Source organism: Acartia tonsa, chromosome 5 (assembly GCF_053477335.1).
Source record: "Acartia tonsa isolate MP-2025a chromosome 5, ASM5347733v1, whole genome shotgun sequence".
Taxonomy (NCBI): Eukaryota; Metazoa; Arthropoda; class Copepoda; order Calanoida; family Acartiidae; genus Acartia; species Acartia tonsa.
The window spans coordinates 14545937-14566204 of record NC_137264.1 but is presented as its reverse complement, the minus strand read 5'-3'; the positions used below and the strand labels follow the sequence as shown (position 1 = coordinate 14566204).

Below are 20268 nucleotides of genomic sequence, written 5' to 3'. Positions count from 1 at the left end.
CTGTTTATTATACACTGCGAAAAATAACTATTATCCAACTTTGAAATTCAGGAACGTATTAGGGAGCGGCCTCCTAACCAAGCAAATACGCCTCACTGGCGGCTTATTAAACCAACCAATAAACTTCATTCAGTCATGTGAATTGGAGAAAGCTCAGCGGTTTAAAGAAAGAATCTGTCAATATAAACCGCAGTCAATCTAAGCTACAGCCTTTGTCAATAAGTTTATAAAGTTTGACATTCCTAAAGATTGTCAATCTTGTTGTGTTATTTTGTAAAGATTTTGCAGCTACTTTTGTATGTGAAATATGAATGCATATGACTTAAAATGCAGTTGAAAAAATAACTTAATAATGGCTTTTTTAAAGCAGCCGCAACTTCTATTAACAGGATAATAATGCATAAGTCTATATAAAATTATTGTAATTATAGTAAATTTGTTGCAAATTTGTTGCAAATGCTATTGTTTAAGGATATACTGACATTTTTAGGACTTGATTATTGAGATGCTTTGCTTAAAACATTGTACCTTATCGTAAGTTAGTTAGCGTCCTTCAAGCGATACACATCTTCTAATGTAGAGCTGCTGTATAAGCTTCCTACCCCTTTTTTGAGTATCGCTACCACCCCTTCTCCTCCCCCCCGTTCATCTACAACAGTGGAGGAGAGCCTACGCTACACACACACACACACACTACACATACACACACTCTAGTGTTGGAGCCCTGCCATTGGTTGGGAGTTATTCTGTGGAGAGCTGTGATTGGTCCTGTCCTACAACTGGTGCCATCTCATTGGTCAACTTTATTCCTCGCCCTCACGTCATTGGTTCAGGTTACCCCTTAATTGTGGCCCCTCTCTAGTACGCTTAGTCTTACCTATACCACGCATCTGTGAACATCTATCTGTGCTTTAATAATTATTATTTTTTGTCGGCACTTTTTTTGCCGTCACTATGTCTAAAGCCAGCAAAGGCAACAAGCTTAGAGCTGCCATAGCGGATGAGGAGGCCGCCGACGGTTCGGCAGATGGTGGCGTTAATCTTAGCCCAGACACTTGGGCCAGGATGTCTAAGCTCATTGATACTTCTGTGGCCTCGAAAATAAAGGAGTACACAGAACAAACAGCGAAGAGTTTCAACAGCGTGAACCTGAAGTTGGTAGATATAGGTAAGCGTATAGAGGGGTTACAGGGGCAATACCAGACCGAAATTGACTCTATTAGGGCTCGACTCGAAGACCCGGACGTCTCGCCTGATGAGGCTACAGGCCTCAAAATCAAAGGCTTAGGGGCGCAAATTGATCTGCTATTGAAATTACGGACGGAGGATAGAGAGTGTGACTGTTTTATTAATTATCATCATTTATGTCAGGCGGTCAAGAGGGAACAGAGGCAGCGTTCCTGGTCCCTCCGGATCTACGGATTCCAGTCGCCATGGCGAGCCACCACCCCTGACGTCAAGGATGTTTATGAAGAGGTCATCGAACCGGTCCTACGGTCAATGATACAGTCAGGTGATTCTGTTGCGTTCAACACAAGTTTTTACTCTAATGTTGAGTTCAGCCATCCTCTTGGCCCTAGCCGCAAAGGCGCAGTCCCCCCGATGATCTTTAGATTTTTTTCGCGCAGGACTTTATTCCTGTTTATGTTAAATAAACGGGAGCACTTGATTAGCCTAGAGAAGCGTGCGGCGGACCGCAGCCAGTGGTCATCAGCGGCGGCGGCGGTCAAATACGATCCCAAGGTGAAGCTTAGGGTGTCACATGATCTAGCGGACATGAACCGCCAAGTAATGTCTTTCCTACACACAGCCAAGCTTGCTCACAAATGCAAGACCACGAGTGCAGGGGTCTCTTTCATGCCCCTTGGCCACAAGGGTAAATGGATCAAGATCCACAACCCTTTTTCCCCCACAGTCCTAGGCATGGTAGAGCCTCTGCCGGAATTAAATTCCCTCCTTAGCGCCAAGTCCATCGTGTTGGAGGCCTTCAAGGCCAACGTCCCTAACAAGGCGTTGTTTGACGGCCTTGATTTTAACCTGTCAGATATTATTAAGGTTGCTGATCAGCATGCCAAGCAGCAGCGCCCAGAGGAGGATGGAGGATCAGATCCTGGAGTCACAGTCAGACAGGAAGGAGGGGCAGAGGGTCTCCCACCAACCGGTGGTGCGGCATCTGGAGCCGACGCATTTCCAGCTTTACCCTCCCCCCACACCCCCAGAGATGACGTGCCCAAAGAGGATCAGACAGCGCCCACAGCGATAGCGGCAAGTACGCGAGCTGCCGCAGCAGCAGCTGCAGCATCGACGGTGTCAACCTCTAGTCCTACCTCTACAGCTCCAACCAAATGAAAGGACAGTATAAGTTTTATTAATCTTCCATACAAAACATATAGAACTTGTCCTTTATAAACATTAATCACTTAGTGATATAGATTTTTATTCAAGTTAATCTTAAAACAAAGTTTAGTAGCAGTAAGTCTTATCCCTCATTTCCAACTTATTGATAACTATTACTAACATCTCTACTAACAACTAATGTCAATATTAATTTGAATTTGGTCCTTTTTAAACATATTAATTAGGATTATTATTATTATGTGTGTACATAGAACTTAAATATTTATATTTATACCTAACAAGGCTAATAATTTAACAAATTGCATAATAATAGTCTAAGCCTTGTAAGCCATTAGTCAATCTTATAAGTTCAGTAGGTACCTAGATACCTCATTGATTTTTGGGTATGATGCTAACATTACATTGTATTATCATGTATTCATATAATTGTGTTTCAGTATGTACGCAGCACACGGGACGCTCTAGAAGTCGAAGTTGGAGGGAGAACCTTATCTGTCGGGCAATGCTTTCTGGATGTGAACCTTTGCAGTATGGTTTCTCAGGTGGATAGTAGCGTAAATCAACTTAATAGCAATCCGAATTTTAATATTACGTCGCATATTTATGGGGACATTTTTTCGGACTTTTCAGAGGAGCTTAATATAGACTCCTATTATATTACAGAGCAGAATGCAATAGAAAAAATTAAATCACTCAACAGACCGGTCTTTTCAATATTTAACTTAAATTGCAGATCCATTAATTCGTGTTTTACTGAGCTTAGTTCCAGCATAGACTGTTATAAAAATTCGGGCGTTGAGCCCACAGTAATTAACCTGCAGGAATCTTGGCTTAATGATAACAGTAATCTAAATTTAATTCAACTTAATGGGTATGACTTGTTCTCTAAACCTAGGCCCCAGGGGAGGGGGGGGGGCGTTTGCACTTATGTGCAATCCAGGTTCAAAGTTGAAGAGATTTTTCCAAATTTTTTTGAACAATCTGTCTTTGAGTGTTTGATTTTAAAGATAAGTTATAGCAATTTTAAGGGAATTGTAGTTAATATTTATAGGACCCCCAGTGAGGAAACCATTCAACCATTTCTTGAGAAACTTCTTGAACTTTTTGATAGCTTAGACAATTATGCCAATTATCCTATTTTCCTCACGGGCGATATGAATCTAAACCTTTTCCAAGCAGTTTTACCGGGTAGTTCGGCAGCTCAATTTCTTGATAACTTAATTATGTATGGGTTTATTAATATAACCCTTAGATCTACCCGCATACACAACTTTAGTCATAGTTTATTGGATTTAATTTGTTGCAAAAATTTTATACAGAATGTAGCCCTGTCAATGATTGTACCCACAGACTATTCAGATCATTTTTTAACCATTGGTGTTTTTTACGAAGAAAACTTCAAACAGACAAAAAAACCTCAAAATTTCACAAAGCGCTTGTTATCAGATGAGAATTATGATAACCTTTGCAATGCGCTAAATGATACTGATTGGTCTGTGGTTACTACTCTAAACAATGTTGACTTAGCCTATGAAGCGTTCCTAAAGATATTCATTGACCTTTATAACATTCACTGTCCCAAAGTTTCTATTAGAAACAACAGGCGTTGCATCCCCCAAGAGCCCTACATCAATAATTATATTTTAAAATGCAAAGCCTTCAAGAACACCCTTTATAGGATAAAATGCAATGATCCTTCTGAGTTTAATACTGCACGGTACAATGCGTACCGCAATGAGTACTTTAGGAGCGTCCGTAGGTCTAAGAAAAATTATTTTCAGAATCAAATTAAGTCTGCGGGTAAGGATGGGAAAAAAGTCTGGTCTGTACTTAGGGAGGTTCTGGGGGTGAAAAAGCACACAAAAACAATGGATTATCTTGAGGTCGGTGATCGTAAGATCACCGATAAACAAGAAATCGCTAATCATTTCAACAATTTTTTTAGTAATTTGGGTGCTAATTTAACCCCAGACATCCCTATTTCAAACAAAAACTTTAGGGAGTTTCTCCCTCCACGAATTGAAGACACCATCTTTGTTCCCCCCCTTACACTGCAGAAAACATTTGAATTAATAACTAGTATTAAGCCAAAGGAAAGCCAGGACTTCTTTGATGTATCCATGAAATTATTATGTAGAACAGCGGGGCCGATTACGGCTCCGTTGCAATACATCTATAATCTGAGCATAAGCACAGGTGTTTTTCCCGATCTCATGAAGATTTCCAAAGTTGTCTTAGTATATAAGAGTGGCCCTATTTCTGTTGTTGAAGCCTACCGTGGCGTCAGCATGATAGCGTCATTCAGCAAACCTCTGGAAAGGTATTTATACACTTCCATTTATGATTTCTTGGATGAGCGGAATTTTTTCAATATGCGTCAATTTGGCTTTCGTCGCGGCTATAATACTAGTCATAATGTTCTGAACTTAATGAATCTTGTTGCAAAGGCTTTCATTGATGGACAGGTATGCAGTATACTGCTCCTGGACATCAAGAAAGCCTTTGATCTTGTTGACAGGGACATATTGCTGGCTAAATTATATCATTATGGGATTAGAGGTGTCATCTATGATTGGTTTGTTAGTTATTTTTCTTCTCGTAGGCAGAAAGTTTTTTTTGGGGGGGAGTACTCCTCCACTCTGGAGGAGATACTTATCGGCATACTCCAAGGCAGCTGTCTGGGCGTATTAATGTTTTTGATATTCATTAATGACCTGGACAGCAGCTGCAGAGAAGCCATTTTTAATCCTTTCTGTGATGACACCCTAATCTTCTTAAAATCTGACAATTTCACAAATTTAATCCAAACAATAAATAGAGTCCTACCTCAAGCAAATGACTGGTATGCTGCCAATAAATTAATTATAAACTCCTTAAAAACAAAAATTATCCTTTTTAAAACTCCTAGACAAGTTATTCCTGCAAATGAAATTGACCTTCTTAATGAATTTCCTGTTTATATTGATTCTAACAACTATGGGGAAAGGGATCCTGGCAAAATTGTCAAGCTTGATAAAGTTGACTGCAACCATGAGAATGAAAAGAATAGATGGGCTAAGCACTTAGGTATTAGGTTAGATTCTAAGTTGAAGTTTACTTATCACTGGGGGGACCTTCACAGCAGGCTGCAGCGCGCAATCTTTAGCCTCCGCGTCATGAAGAACGTGCTCGACATGCAGCATCTTAAGATGCTGTATTTCGCGTACGTACATAGCATTATCGAGTATTCAATAATAGTTTTTACAGGTGTAACTGACGGACAGGCAAGTATTATACATAAACTACAAAAAAAGTGTGCTAGAATAATCACAAACAGCTCCAGCACTGCACACAGTGCTCCTTTGTTCAAACAATTGCGTATTTTACCATTCAAAGAGCTGAGAGATTATAATATCATGCTTTTTATGCATAAATATATTAACGGCCAACAGCCGGACATTTTTGATAATACTTGGCAATATAGACGTCAATTACACTCCTACAACACACGTCATAGAAATGATTTACATGTGGACAGTACAACTAGAAATTTTATATTCAATTTACCTTTAATTCAATTTCCAATAGTTTATAACTCTTTACCAGAAAACCTGAAAACTATCCAAGATTTTAAACTTTTCAAAAAAAGAGTTTTTGATTACTTACTAAATAGAATTGTGTAAAATGTCAACCACAAATACGTTATTTTTAACTTGTTTTAATTTAACTTACATTTTCACTTTCTTAGTTGCATTTGAATTAAACTTAAATTTAACTTTTTATGACGTGTGACAGATTAATATTATTCCAATCAATTTATTGACTACCTTTTAGTCATTCTTTATTTATTTAACTCGAAGCTAAGTTTGTCCGGGGGCAGGGATTGCGGGTTGCGTCGGCGGATGGAAGAATATTCTTAATATTCTTAGTTTTATAAACTACATTCCTGGTTATAATTTATCTTCCCTTCAACTTAAGCTGTTTACTAATTCTTTCTGTTTTAGGGGGTTGTCGTGAGCAGGGACTGCGGCTTAATGCTGTGGGGTTGGTTGGAGAAAATTGTGGTGAGTGACTCCAGCCGCGACGGTAGCAGCGTTCTATGCCATTTTCCGAACAAAATGTGTTATTTTTCTCGCTTGAAGACTTTTTGTCCTTGTTCTGTCAAAATTGAATTTTGACGCAGTTTTTTGTTGCAACAAGTAACGCGTTTTTAGAATATTTAATTTTGAATATTCTCTGTTGCATTCATGAATATTGGAACTCATCCAATTTTCAAATTTTGTTAATTTTATTCGTTTATTCTTCATGACGCATGATTTTTGACGCATAATTGTTCGGACCTTGGCAGGTGGGGCGCGGCAACCCGAGCGGGGGGGGTCATGGGCACACTTTTCTTCAATCTTTCTACGCTTGAATATACATGAATATTCATTGAATATTCGTTTATTAGTTTCGGACCAAAATAAAAAAACTTAATCAAAGCCAAAAATTCTCAAATTAATTTATTCTTTATGATTTATTTCAATTTTAACCTTTCTTTTGTCCATATCACACAAAATTACTTCTCCATAGCGTGGTTATTAGCGTGGTTACTGCAAGCAGAATTCTCTAGGTACCTATTCTTAAGTTTTTTTAAAGATTTTTTTAAGACCTCTTTACTTTTTAATTTTAACTTTATTTTTTGTTCACTTTTTTATAAATAGGTACCTAGTCCTACTGAATATAGACGTATGGGATAAATTATGGATTGTTATTACGAGTTGCGCTTCTATCTATTTGATAACCTTGTTCCTTGGTCCTAGGACCAAGGAATTGTATTAACTTTACTATTTAGGAATCACATTTGGAGGCATTGCGCGGCGGTGGGGGACAACCAAAGACGGAGGCGGACAGACTTCTGGGGGTGTAGCAAGCATATTGAAGCATAATTGCGGAATTTTATCATTATTGAACTATAACAGCAATGTTCAAATTCACTAGTCCGACTATGCCGGCCAGCAATAGCGCCTGAACGTCATCAAGGGCGTGCTCCAGCCTTAGGGCTACGTACTGCACCTGGCTAGTCAGACATGGGCATTATCCGCTATCATTATTAAATTGTTTAGTCATTATTATCGCTAATAATATGTCATAATGATTGGATGGGAAATAAAAATAAACCATCATATAATTATAAGTAAATGTGATAATATGTAATTAAATCATATAAAATATTATCATTAACATGTATTTTATCATGTAAAATCTATCATTTTATTTTCCCGGTGGAGGATAATTGTCCAAGATCGGGGGTTTGTCGGATCTATGGTTAATAAATTGAATTTGAATTTGAATTTGAATAAGAATCAATATTCCATAAATTAGATATCCTCAAACTTATAAATGATAAATACCATTTGGATATAAATCAATCCACGTATGTTTTTGTCTTGAATTCAAGTTGTTCAAAAAAGCCGAAAGATCTCCAACCACTTATTGCACCTTGCACTTTAAAACAAGAATGACAAAATCCTTAAAAGCGTAGTTGGGCATACAATAATAAATTTGATTTGTTGGTAATTACGTTCTTTATAATGTGCTTTACAGGAATCATAAAGCCAAGTTTGAAATCGACGGACGGACAGACGCACAGAACCTTATTATAAAAAGGCTTTGCTTTTTAAAATTATCAATCTACATGACTAATAATCCAATATTTTTTTGGACCAAAAATCCCTAAAGCCACGATTTTATAGAGTTGATATAATTTCCTAGAAATGTAGAAAAACTTTGCTTTCATTTATTACATTATGTATATGAAAAAAAATTGTTAAAAAGCTTTAAAAGGACTCTCCACAGAAAAATCAACTTTGGATTTTTGAAAATCTAACCTGAAACTATTATTCTCTGTTCAATTTTAGGCATTTTTTGTTTTTGTGGCATCGCGATCGAAGCCCTTTGAAAATTTTGTCCGCCGCCTATTTGTACTGCCGCTATAACAATATATACTACACTTTCCTCCACTCAATATATGTTTGCCGCTAAAGAACATTTGCTCCATTGCAACCGGCCGCTCTACGATTTATCCTCTTCCTTGACTGGACAATCCTGCCGCCTCCATTTTGTGTTCGCCTCCGCCAAATATAACTATCTTTTGCCGCAGTTGCCGCATTCATCGCCCTTCTCTGCCGCTACTCCGCTATACATTGCGTACGTCGCTATACACAACACCCCCAGCCTCCATTTAATTTCTGAACAAGGGAGAGGGGAGCATGTATTGAAACGCGACGTACAGCAATGAATAGCGGAGTAGCGGCGGAGAAGGGCGATGAATGAGGCAACATAGAAGCTAAAAATCACTAAAGCAGCACAAATTGAATGGCGGGAGGATTCACTTAAAGGAGGTAAAAAATTTCAAAGGGCTTCGATCGCGATGCCACAAAAACAAAAAATGCTTAAAATTGAACAGAGAATAATAATTTCAGGTTAGATTTTCAAAAATCCAAAGTTGATTTTTCTGTGGAGAGTCCTTTTAAAAGCAGCATGTTTAAAATTGACCTACGGACTTTCTATTATAGAGTTGCTACGCTTCCTAAATCGTACCATTTGTATTAAATCGATAGGACAATGCTAACATGCATAAATTTACAAAAAGCTAACCAAAATAATTGTTTAAAAACTTTATTTCCCCCAATGGTAGTTGAATATCCACAAATTTTCCCAATGGTAGCTGAGTATCCAAAAATGATGAATAAAAGGATGAATATATAAATAGATAGATCTAGCATCTAGGGGCTCTGTATTCAAAGCGGCAGCGGAGGGGGGGCAGCTGAAAACCATTCCCAAATCTAGAGAAATAATAGCTTAAAACCATACTGAGACTTGTATTATGCGTTTCTAAAATTGAGAGCTCTATAGATTTGTTAGTGAAGGGTCAGTCAAACAACCTTATTACAGAGAAAGTCACAAATGTCGTCTTTGTTTTATGAAAAGTACAGAGATGAAAATCAGCTACACTACTTAGACTTATGTACCTAAAAAAAAGAATTAAGCATTCCAAATATTACAAGAATATCATTATAGAGATACTTATAAACTAATAACTACTTATCATCTTTATGAAGATAGATAGAAAGACAGAATCAGATTTTTAAAAGCTGATCTTTTTTTGTTCATCATTTTCTATGCTTTGCTACTTATAGAGGTTGCATCCTTGTTTAACTCTTACTGATCGGGCCCCAATCCCGACCATAATAGATCGGGGGAGGGGGCTAATTTGACCCCCCCTTTATTTCGGCTCCTGTTACAGTTAGAGACATTTTCTGGTGGTTCATGTGCATATTTAGAGAAATTACTTTTTCTAGTCATAGCGATCAGACCGCTCCTTAGCCGCTTTTTAGCGGCCAGCCGCTTTATATTAAAACAGCTGTAGAGCTAGGATCACCAAATTTTAGGTTGAACTTTTAGGAGGCTATTTAGCGGCCAGCCGCTTAATATTAAAACAGCTGTAAAGCTAGGATCACCAAATTTTAGGTTGAACTTTTATTTTTTAACAAAATATTACTTTTTCTGACCATCGCTGAAAAACGTATAATTACTAATCTTAAAAAGCCACGAAGTCACAACTCTCTATCTAACCTACAAAAAAAATGACATTGAAAAAGCTAGAGGGGGTGGGGGGTCAATATGACCCCCCCCCCTGACCTGTAAGGGTTAAGTATTTAGCTTGTAAATTTATTTATATATTATTATAATATATTTTAATCACAGATAGAACAATCTGAAAAATATATATTACAAAAGACAATGTCTTAATTCTTTTATCTTATACCTCCAAACTATAATTACATTTTTTCCATTTAACAGAAGTTTATCATAAAACATCAATTAACTTAAACATCTCATTCTTAATGATATATTTGTAATGTTGAAGATTTACTTTAGCAAAATATCCTATGTAAAATGTCGTTTTCCTTACAATATTATTACAATTTGTGTTCTAAAAAAACATTTTGCTACAGAGTGAATGGAAGTAATAAAAGTATATTCTTCTTCAAACTTTAAGTATATCTTGTAGACCTATGAGATTAGTAGTTTACAATAAGTAGTATGAAAATGGAATATTCTGTTTAATTAATTGTTTATTAAAGTAGCAGAATCATTGTCTTTATATGTTTACCAAATGATATTGCTGACCTGATTTTGTTCTCCTTTAGAACATAGCTTTTCAGAGGTTCTAGGAAGGTTTATAACTATTTTTGAGGATGTTACCACCATCCTCCAAACAGAAATCAATCCCATAAAAAAAATAAGCCAAAAATATTTTTTTAAACCATAATAATTTAGATATTTTTTCCACTAATGGACACTTATTATTGAATAATTAGTTTAAAAATGTAAAAATTTTAGTTACACATATACTCCTTACCTCTAACCACAATCATGTGCACACCCTTGATCTAATGGAGAGTAGGTCTCTACTTTATTATTATTTGGAAGAGGTATTCAACAAGATTTTGACTGTGAGTTCCTTCTGCCAAATTGGTTTTTCCTAGAGAAAAGCAACAAATACAAAAAAAAGCATTTTCAGTACAGAAATATGGTTTAGGTACGTTTTTATTTTCATAATCTTTTTTTTTTACATAGTCAGGTAACTTTGATAAAATATGAATATTTGAAAGATAATTGAAAATATGTTTTTAATAAAATTACACTATTCTTTTTAATTCATTTTGTCCATTGTAACAGTGAATCAAGCAATATTAGAATGGTCATTTATTTTTTGGTAATATTGCTATAATTTTTTTTCTTTAATTTAGAATACATGGACATTCAACATTTCTTTTATTTGATTTTTATGTTCAATCATAGAAAATTGGCCTTTTTTTTACAATTAAGGCTAATTTTTTTTTTTTAAAGTAGATATAAATATCAAAATAGCTAGTTCTTTACATGATTAAAGACTATGGGGACAAAAAACATATGTCAAGGTAGATAGACAGACAGAAAGAGGTATATCTGGATAACAAGGTAGCTAGAAAGGTACCAAGCTAGATACCTAGACAGTAAGATATTTATCTAGATAGCTAGATAGATATATTATTGCAGGATAATTCTTCACATGGCTCAAGACTGTGGGGACAAAAAGTTTGACATGAAGGATTAGCAGATGTGCCAATTTTTTATGGGGTATCACTGCCACAAAAGTGTCAATACTGCATAGCATTTCACATTAGCAAAAAGACTCAGTTATATGAGTTATTAAAAACTTTAAACAACATCCAAAAGTAGTGAAGCACAAAAAAATCAAGGATGTAATAATATACAAGGAGATTTATCAAAATCTAGATTAGAAAAGAGATAGCAATAGTTGAGGGAAGTCATAGGAATAGTACTTACATATTAGATAGAGTACCATAAGAAAAGAAAGGACATACAGACAGACTTGATAATTTATAGAGTAGCTTTGCGGATTTAATATCATACCACCAATTTTCCTTCCAGACTCTTCCCTCCCCCCCCCCTTCAGGCTTTGTGCACCCAACTCCATTTCTTTATTATTATTTCATTTCTCTTTTTTCAGTAGCAAATCTACTCCATAATTATTTTTGTCAGATAGTCTATCAGTCTGTCCTGATTTTCTTGGCTGCTATCAAGAATAGATTGCTGTTTTTTTGTACTGTATACTAATAAATAGTAAAGAACTAATATAAAGAAGGTTGACAAGGATAAGATGTGATTTAATCGAAATATATTCCAACAAATTGAGCTGTGTGTTTTTCCTTGGATAGTCTCTTTTCAACATCGTTGCCGTGTATTATTCCAATAAATATATTTTACTATGGCTGCTGGTTTAGCAGTTATTCAACACAGCTGGAACCAGCAACTGAATAAATTTTAAAGAAACTTTATAAAGGTTTTGTGTCTTTGGGGGGCTATGCATCAAACTAATGACAACCCTTCTCCCCCAAATATTATTCTATTTTCATTTCACCTGTTGGGTAAACCATATTCTTGGTATACATTATTCCTGATATAATACATATGTAAAAGGTTTATAATTTTTTTAATATAAATATATTTTTGAGTTAAGACGATTGCATACATGCTGCAATTTAAATCACTTGATTGTATTTATGCTAAGCTTTTTATGGATGTTGTCATTCTTGTTCCCTTACTTCTCTAGGATATTGTTTTTGCTCTTCTATAAACCATTTAGATTGGCCAAAAATAAGGCTTTGCAACATATTAGCAAAGTTTAGCAAAATATATATTTACACCGCCTTGTACTAGAGAAATTAATAATGTTACCTATTGTTACTATGTCATATATGTAACTTTGAAGTAAAAGGAGGGGAATACCTTGGTGAAGAAGCAGGTGCAACTCATTACTGTAGACATAGGTTGTGACTAGAGACTTTAAAATGGTACCTACTGCTGCTATGTTGGGGGATGTGATATAATAGTTAAAGTGGAGGGAATGCCTTGGCCCATCAAAAAAAGCAACTCATTACCGTACAAAGTTAGGACTTTCAGACAAAGATTGTGCAATCAAAAAGTCTTTTAGGTGAAGAGACACATTACACTGCAATTAAAGATGTCTAGATCCCAAAGTGACACCAAGCTCCCAGAGGTTATCAACACTTATTGTTCATTGTTTTTAGATAAAGGAGTAAGTAATTTGGTATTTGGCTCCCTATTGTAGATAGTCCAAAATAAGTGTAGATGGCTTGGAGCTAGAAAAATATTTGGATACTATTTTAGAAGCTGCCTGTGGCTGCTAATTTAAAAAAAAATGTTTTAGACAGCTGCCTATGGCTAAGGATGACTGGATGCATTACATGTGACTGCACAAAGTATACCCATTTTTTCTACATAAATACAGAAACACCTTTAGAATTGGCAAGATTTTCAACATTTTGGTTTGTTGCTTTGTTTGTCTCAGGAATCAGAGATCTAAAGGGATAAGACAATGGCCGAAAAATTCATACCAAATGATGATACACAAAATTACCCCCTCTGAAGATTGTAATTAGTGGATGAAACATTTATACACTTAACTTGATAAACCATCTATCAAAATTCAATCAATGTCCCCAAAGTTGTCAATCCAACGAAATAGAAATTAAAACAACATTGGGGACTAGTTTAATAAAAAGCCCAATGTCCTCTCCATCTATACTCAAAATAAATAAGTTTTTAGACCTTATAACAGGACGTCTGTATGTCCAACACTCAAAATTAATCGATATATCATTAATTGGATTTGCATGTAGTGTGATAAAGTGATGCTTGCATCTGGCTAAATAACAATACCCCACATTCACTCTGTTCATCCCATTCCCTCCCCTCCTGCTGGACGAACGAACTGACCAATAAATGATGTTCATATTAGTAAGCTAAATTAGGGATTTATATACATTTGTCAATATGTCCATGTATATCTTATATCCACTGTAAAATTAGGACCAAATATTTCTGTTTTTTTTTATAGCTTTGCAAGACAGCTTTGGGGACCAGTGATTTGCTATTTTGACTTATTGTGCTGAAGTGAGGGGACACCTTATTAAACTAAGAAAAAGTTTAATATCCTGAGGAAATTAATAAATATAATTATGCAAACAGGGTAAGTTTAACCCTAATTTCCCGGGAAGGGTTTACTCCCCCCCCCCCCTTCTTCCCTCAACATCATCAAACAAATTAGTCCCCAAAGTTTTATGATAACGATTTCATTCCTTGGCTTAACAACTTTGGGGACTTTTGGGTGAATTTTGATTGTTTGATTCATTAGAATGAGTGTCAAAAGTTTCAACCACTAATTTTAAAATACAGAAGGGGTTATTTTGTGTGTTGTCATATCATCATGTACATCAATTTATCGGCTATTGTCTTATCTCAAGATACAATTTTACATGCAGTAATACAATATCTTAATATAAAAATAAAAAATTATTTGTGTTTTCTTTAGTTGTTAAAAGTGAAGCTATTCAATTATTATTATGGTCAGTAAGCCAGTTCTTACATCCATCTATCCGTCCGTAACTGTTAGCTCTTTTGTTAATTTAGAAAAGTTATAATTGTATAATTAATTTCAAACTCATATGATGTTCAAATTACAGTTTAGTACAATTTAGGAAACATGGCAACTCTATAATCGACAACAGAAAGTCTCTATACCCATTTGGAACATGTCGATTTTTGCTTTTTGATAACAAGTATCCTATTCATCTGATTTTTGGAATAATGATTCCTAGAACAATAAGGTTCAGCATTCTGAGCAAGGCATCTCTATAATTGAAGTTTGTGCTTTTACTGTATCCTGTGTTTATTCTTTTAACAAATTTTTTACAAATTTGTTTAGACAAACAAATTAAGTTTTGCCAATCTAGAAAAAATATTGTTCACTTGTCCTTCCTTCAGATGTTGGAGCTCTACTATACTGAATGTTGCCATCCTTGTCTTTATTATTAAATAGCTGATTCGCCCCTAGCCTCTTGGGGCTTTGCCCCATGAGGTAACTAAAAAAAATAAAAAAAAAATATAAAAATAAAAAAATGGATGTGCCCCCCACTATTTTCCATTTTTTCGAGAAAAAAAAATAGGGGGATTTTTGTTTTTTGTCTAACTACCCAAGAAAATAGCCAAAAACCACCACAGGACCAGGAGGTATATTTCCTGAAGAGTAGAATCCGATCAGTTCAGTGGTTACCGAGATCTTAGGGGACGGACGGAAAAACATCAAGCTACTTTGAATATAGATATAAATTTCAAGGAATTCGAAGTCTAGACCTGACTACAATATGGCAGTACCATTTTTCAAAAAAAATCAAAGCATACAAACGTGTAAAAACCGGAGAATTAGTTGCTGATGCCGAGCCCTGATAAAATGTGTTTTGAGTGGCTTTTAGGAAAATTATTTTATTTATCTTTGGCAAAAAGCTGGAATATCTGAAGATCAAAACTTTGTAACAACTAATGCCAGAAAAGATCAAGGACATTAACGCAGGGACGGATGGATCATTGGAATGTTTATTACACTAGTTCCCAAAGTTTTATAATTATTTTCTTATTTGTTGGCCTAAAAACTTTGGGTACTTTTATTGAATTTGATTGGTTGCATAGACGTCCAAGGGGGGGGGGGTAATGGGGCGATTACCCCCCCTATTTAAAATTTACCTCTACCCTGGGGGTGCCGTAGGCACCCCCAATTATTTAGGAGGGGGTATTTACCCCCCTTCAAACCATTTTGGGAGGTGGTAAATACCCCCCCAAAATAAAAAATCTCTAACAAAAAATTTTTTTGCGCGCTTCGCACGCATTTTTAATACTAAATATTTAATAAAATTTAAATTACCCCCCCAAAAAAAATTTTACCCCGGGAGTCAATTTGGGTGGGGGGGGGTAATTACCCCCCCCCCCCAAGCAAATTTTACTCTTGGGGTAAAAATTTTGGGGGGGTAAAACAAATTTTCAGCGCGCTTCGCGCGCCATTTTACCCCCCCCCCCAAATAAAAAGCTTGGACGTTTATGATTGGTTGGTTTATTAAGTTGAGTCTTCAAACGTTTCAATCACTAATTGTAATCTTATGAAGGGATAATTTTGTGATTCATCATTGGGGATGTACATCAATTTATCGGCCATAGTCTTATCCCGTTAGATCTCTGACATTGACGTGTAAAGGGGTGTTAACCCGTGTAATAGAATAACATTACAATATATTCTACTTCTTAAATTAATAGTCAATCTCACTCTACACTTATTTTTAATAAAATCAATAAGGAATGTTGTAGATTTCCATTCTAATGTTTATCACTTAAATCTGTTAATTCCTATTCAGGATTGACAGCTGAAATTTCCAGGGATTGGATCAATTAATATGCTCATATTCAACATATTTCTATCAAGTTTCATTAAAATTTGTCTATCAATTGCGGTGCTAAATCGATTCCTAGTTTTTTAAGCTTAGTGATTTAAAGGTTGCATGGTTTAAAAAGTTTCGTAATTCTATACTTTATCATGTGCAATGATTTTTGTATGACACTGCTCTATAGTACATTTTTTCCAGATATCCATTCGTAATTTGCAACGTATGGATGTTGTCATCCTTGTTCTCTCATATAAAATCTGAATTGATATTCTGACCAAGAATAGACAACATAACTTTCTTTTAATCATATTTGTGCGAGAAGAATTTATTAATAATATGTTTGTAGCCTCATTCCCCTTTGTAGCCTTTTTTAAAAGCGAAACTTTTCTATAATTAGTGTAGTATAATTAAGTTTTAAGTTTTTTGGCTTAAAAGGAGAAACATTATTTACTCTCAATTGCTCTGGAATTTGCTCTGGAAAAAGTTAAGAGAATATTTAGGAGAACATTTATATGAGTTTTCAGTTGCAATTGAGAGTCCACACACAGAACATTTCTGGTTTGGGGTCGAGTCTTATTTAGACCAATTCAGCTACCTACAGACATCCTACTACTTCAACTAGTTTAACACAGACAAATATTCCACCTCTACAAAGTTATACAGCTAATTAATACCTTTGTATTAATTAGACAGACAGTCATCCTGCTGCTTTGGTGTTTTCACACACAAACAGACATCCCGCTACTTCAGAACTTTCCAGCATAATTAATCAATAGTTTCAAATCCTTTTAATATATTTAACAATTGCTAATAAAGTATTCATAATTCATATTTACTCATTAATATTATAATCATATTTACTCAAAACTGCATTTAATCTTAGTTAAATAAATACTTGAAAAGATATGTTTGTGATTTGAATTGAATATCCGAATCTACTCTACTGTTAACTTGTGTAAGTCTGTCTACATTTCATTAGGGTCGGTCCTCACGTCCGTCCATCCGTCTGTAACATATAGCTTTTTTGGTTAATTTAGGCATGTTAGAATTGTCCTATTGATTTTAAACTTTGCATGCTGATTCCTGTAGTAGTTAGGTCTGATTTAGAAAGCGTAGCAACTCTAAAATCATTACCAGAATGTCCGTAGGTCCATTTTAACAACAAATTTTTATGTGATATAATCATTTGATTGATCTGATTTTTAGGATACTGATTCCCAGGACAACAAATTTACTTGCAATTTTGTTTTGACTATTATACATTTATATTCTATTTATTCAGTTCTGACACTCTACACTCACAAGTGATAGTGTTCGTTTACGCTATAACAGAGCTTTGCTTTTATGGATGTCGTCATCCGTGTTTTTCTATATTTTAGGCCTGTTAGAATTAAATTGAAGCATCTTGATATCAATTTGTGAATTGATTTACACGGAATTTTGCTTCTAGATATTGTTGAATATTAAATGTGTTGTTGCTTTATTTATTTTTATACTGAAGGCTACGCTCATTCCTTTTTTTTGGGGGGGGGGTAGGGGATGGCACACCCTAATAAAATAGTAATTAATCTTCCCAGGACCTTTGAGAAGCTACCGTGAAAAGATGAACCATATCGGTTAAGCGATTTCTTTCGGTACAGACAGACATAAATCAAATACTCTATTGTAAGGATTATTGGAGTTATACATTTATCTATCATCTATTGGCCTAATCCTTAAGATCTATATTGTTTTTGGCGGGTCATATGCGAATGGAAATTGGGAGAAAAAAAGTTTTCTAATTAAATGTGTATATTGTTGGTCAAAGAAACTTAGAAAAAACAGACATTAAAACAAAAATATTGCAATTGCGGTCTGTCAGGGATCTTATGGGATAAGACAATGGACGATATATTTTTAAATCCCCATTTATAATAACCAAAATTACCCTATATGTGGAATGGTTGTTTGACCCAACTAAGCAAAATTTAGGTTTGAAGAAAATGAGTGTGAGAATGTGGTTAGAAAAGTTTGGGGACCATGTCCTTCAACCCCCTCCCCCTCCTGTGGTCTGTACTTTTAATGTCTGAAGCATTTATTTAACAGGGTTAAGATTTTTCATAACCCCCAAAAAATTAAATTATACTTTAAGGTTGAATTGTAATGAACTGTAAAATACACTAGTACCCAAAGTTTTATGACACCTTTAGCACCAATACTTTGGACAATATTATTAAATTTTGATTGGTTGGTTCCAAACTAATAATGCAAAACTTTGGATACTTCTATTGAATTTGATTGGTTGGTTCCAAACTAATAGTGTAAAAACTTTTCAACCAATAGTTCTAACCTTGAGAAGGGTAGTTAGAAACCTTAATTAAAAAAAAAACTCTAAATAAAATATATTATTCTGAATAAAATATACTATTATACTATAATATACTATTCTCGTATTCATTCGAATCCGATGGACAGGAACCGGTTCTCATCCATACGAAAAAACTATGCCTAGCATCGTATTATATCCAGTTTTCTACGAATATAGAAATGTACAATCATAAGATTAAAACCAGTTTTTTTAGCCGGTGCCTCCGGTACCTCGGGGCTAAAAAAACTAGTTTTAATCTTATAATTGTACATTCTATATCCTCGGAAAGCCGTTTATAATACGATACGAGAAATAACTATTACTATTATTAAATATTAATGAATTTTGTTATTAAAAACTTAGAATTCATTCTAACCTTTGGTATGTTTATTTGAGGAGCAAAGATTCTTTATGACTAGAAAATGTATGCATATTCGTGATATTCGAATAAAAGAGAATATCAAAACTGCAACTTATTTTTCTTACTTTATGTTTTCAATTCAATACTATGTTAGCTTCTAAATGTAAAAACAAAAAACATAAAAGGTCAAAAATATTTTACTTTTACTATTGGTCCATTCGTAACAGATAGCTCTAATCGTTAATTTAGGAATGTTCGAATTGTCCTACCAATTTCAAATTTATCATAATAATTCCTTAAACAGTCAAGTACTAGATATTTAGTTAATACCAGAAAGTACAAGTATATGATTTGTTTTAGTATTATTAAATGCTATGTGAAGTTAAACTGCTACTAATTAATCTTAATAGAACAATTACAAAAATAAAGACAAGGATAGAATCAATATAGAATAATATCTGTATAATAAATTAAACAATGAATAGATCATATTACCCCTCCTCCCCACCCTCAGTTCAGTTTTCAACTGATTCTAGATTTGACATGAAACTCTTGCCCTTTGGGGTTATCCAAGCCTTTACTTAAACTAACCTGACCTAACCTAAACTACTTTGTTTGTTGTCCACTTTCAATTAAATGGAAACTACTTGCCCTTTTTTAATTGTACTAAAACTAAACAATAAATTTAGTCAGGGTGGTAGGGGACATTGGGAAATAAGTTATACTGGTACCCAAAATTTTATAATCAAGTTTATTGAATTATGATGGTTTGGCTCCAAACTAGAAGTGTAAAATCTTTTCAACTAATTACTTTTTCAGCAAAAGTAGTAATTTTATTTATCACCATTGGGGATGTACATCAATTTATCGTCCATTGTTTTATCCCTTAAGATCTCTGGGTTTAGAGGAAAGTTAATTAAATTAATAACTTTCCCTAAAGTTTTAATTTTTCAAATAAAGTACAACAATATATAAATTATTAATTACAACATGTATTTAGTAAATAAACAAGGATGACAACATCCATAAGTAGTGAAGCGCAAAAAATCATGTAATGGACAAACAGACAGAGTATGTTAAATAGCAGATGTTTAGTTGTCATAAAAAAGAAAAGAATATGCAAAATATCACAAAAGCTAGTATTCCTTGTGAAATAATTCTGACAAACAACATTTCGTCTTCTAAAAATTTTAATCATTGGTTGAAAAGTTTGGACAGTACCCCGTTGAACAACCCAATATTTGTTTCAGAAGGCAAGTTTTTAAACTCGTTTTTGCGGTGGTATTTCCACCCTCCCAGTGTATAGAAAAATACCCCCCCCCCCCCCTTAAATTCAAAATATTTAAAAAACTATAATTGAAGGTTGGAGGGTAAAC

At 34.7% G+C, this 20268-nt stretch overlaps 2 protein-coding genes and 1 long non-coding RNA gene across 4 annotated transcripts in view; 2 read left to right on the top strand and 1 right to left on the bottom strand.

Annotated features, from left to right (window-relative positions):
• Positions 1-20268, bottom strand: part of Tudor-SN (Staphylococcal nuclease domain-containing protein 1) — a 472363-nt gene that overhangs the window by 405104 nt on the left and 46991 nt on the right. The window lies entirely within an intron of this gene.
• LOC145318804 (uncharacterized) lies at positions 545-1587 on the top strand. Its single transcript, XR_013879537.1, has 2 exons — positions 545-1168; positions 1372-1587. It is a non-coding gene; the product is annotated as an uncharacterized LOC145318804 (long non-coding RNA).
• LOC145318803 (uncharacterized) lies at positions 1372-7670 on the top strand. Its single transcript, XM_080160390.1, has 2 exons — positions 1372-2794; positions 7247-7670. Exon 1 carries the CDS (start codon positions 1501-1503, stop codon positions 2347-2349), a length of 849 nt encoding a protein of 282 aa, XP_080016516.1. The 5' UTR covers positions 1372-1500; the 3' UTR covers positions 2350-2794; positions 7247-7670.

Bases quoted from the DNA above. Each gene is read 5' to 3' on its own strand.
- LOC145318803 (XM_080160390.1), top strand. From the start codon at position 1,501: ATGATACAGTCAGGTGATTCTGTTGCGTTCAACACAAGTTTTTACTCT.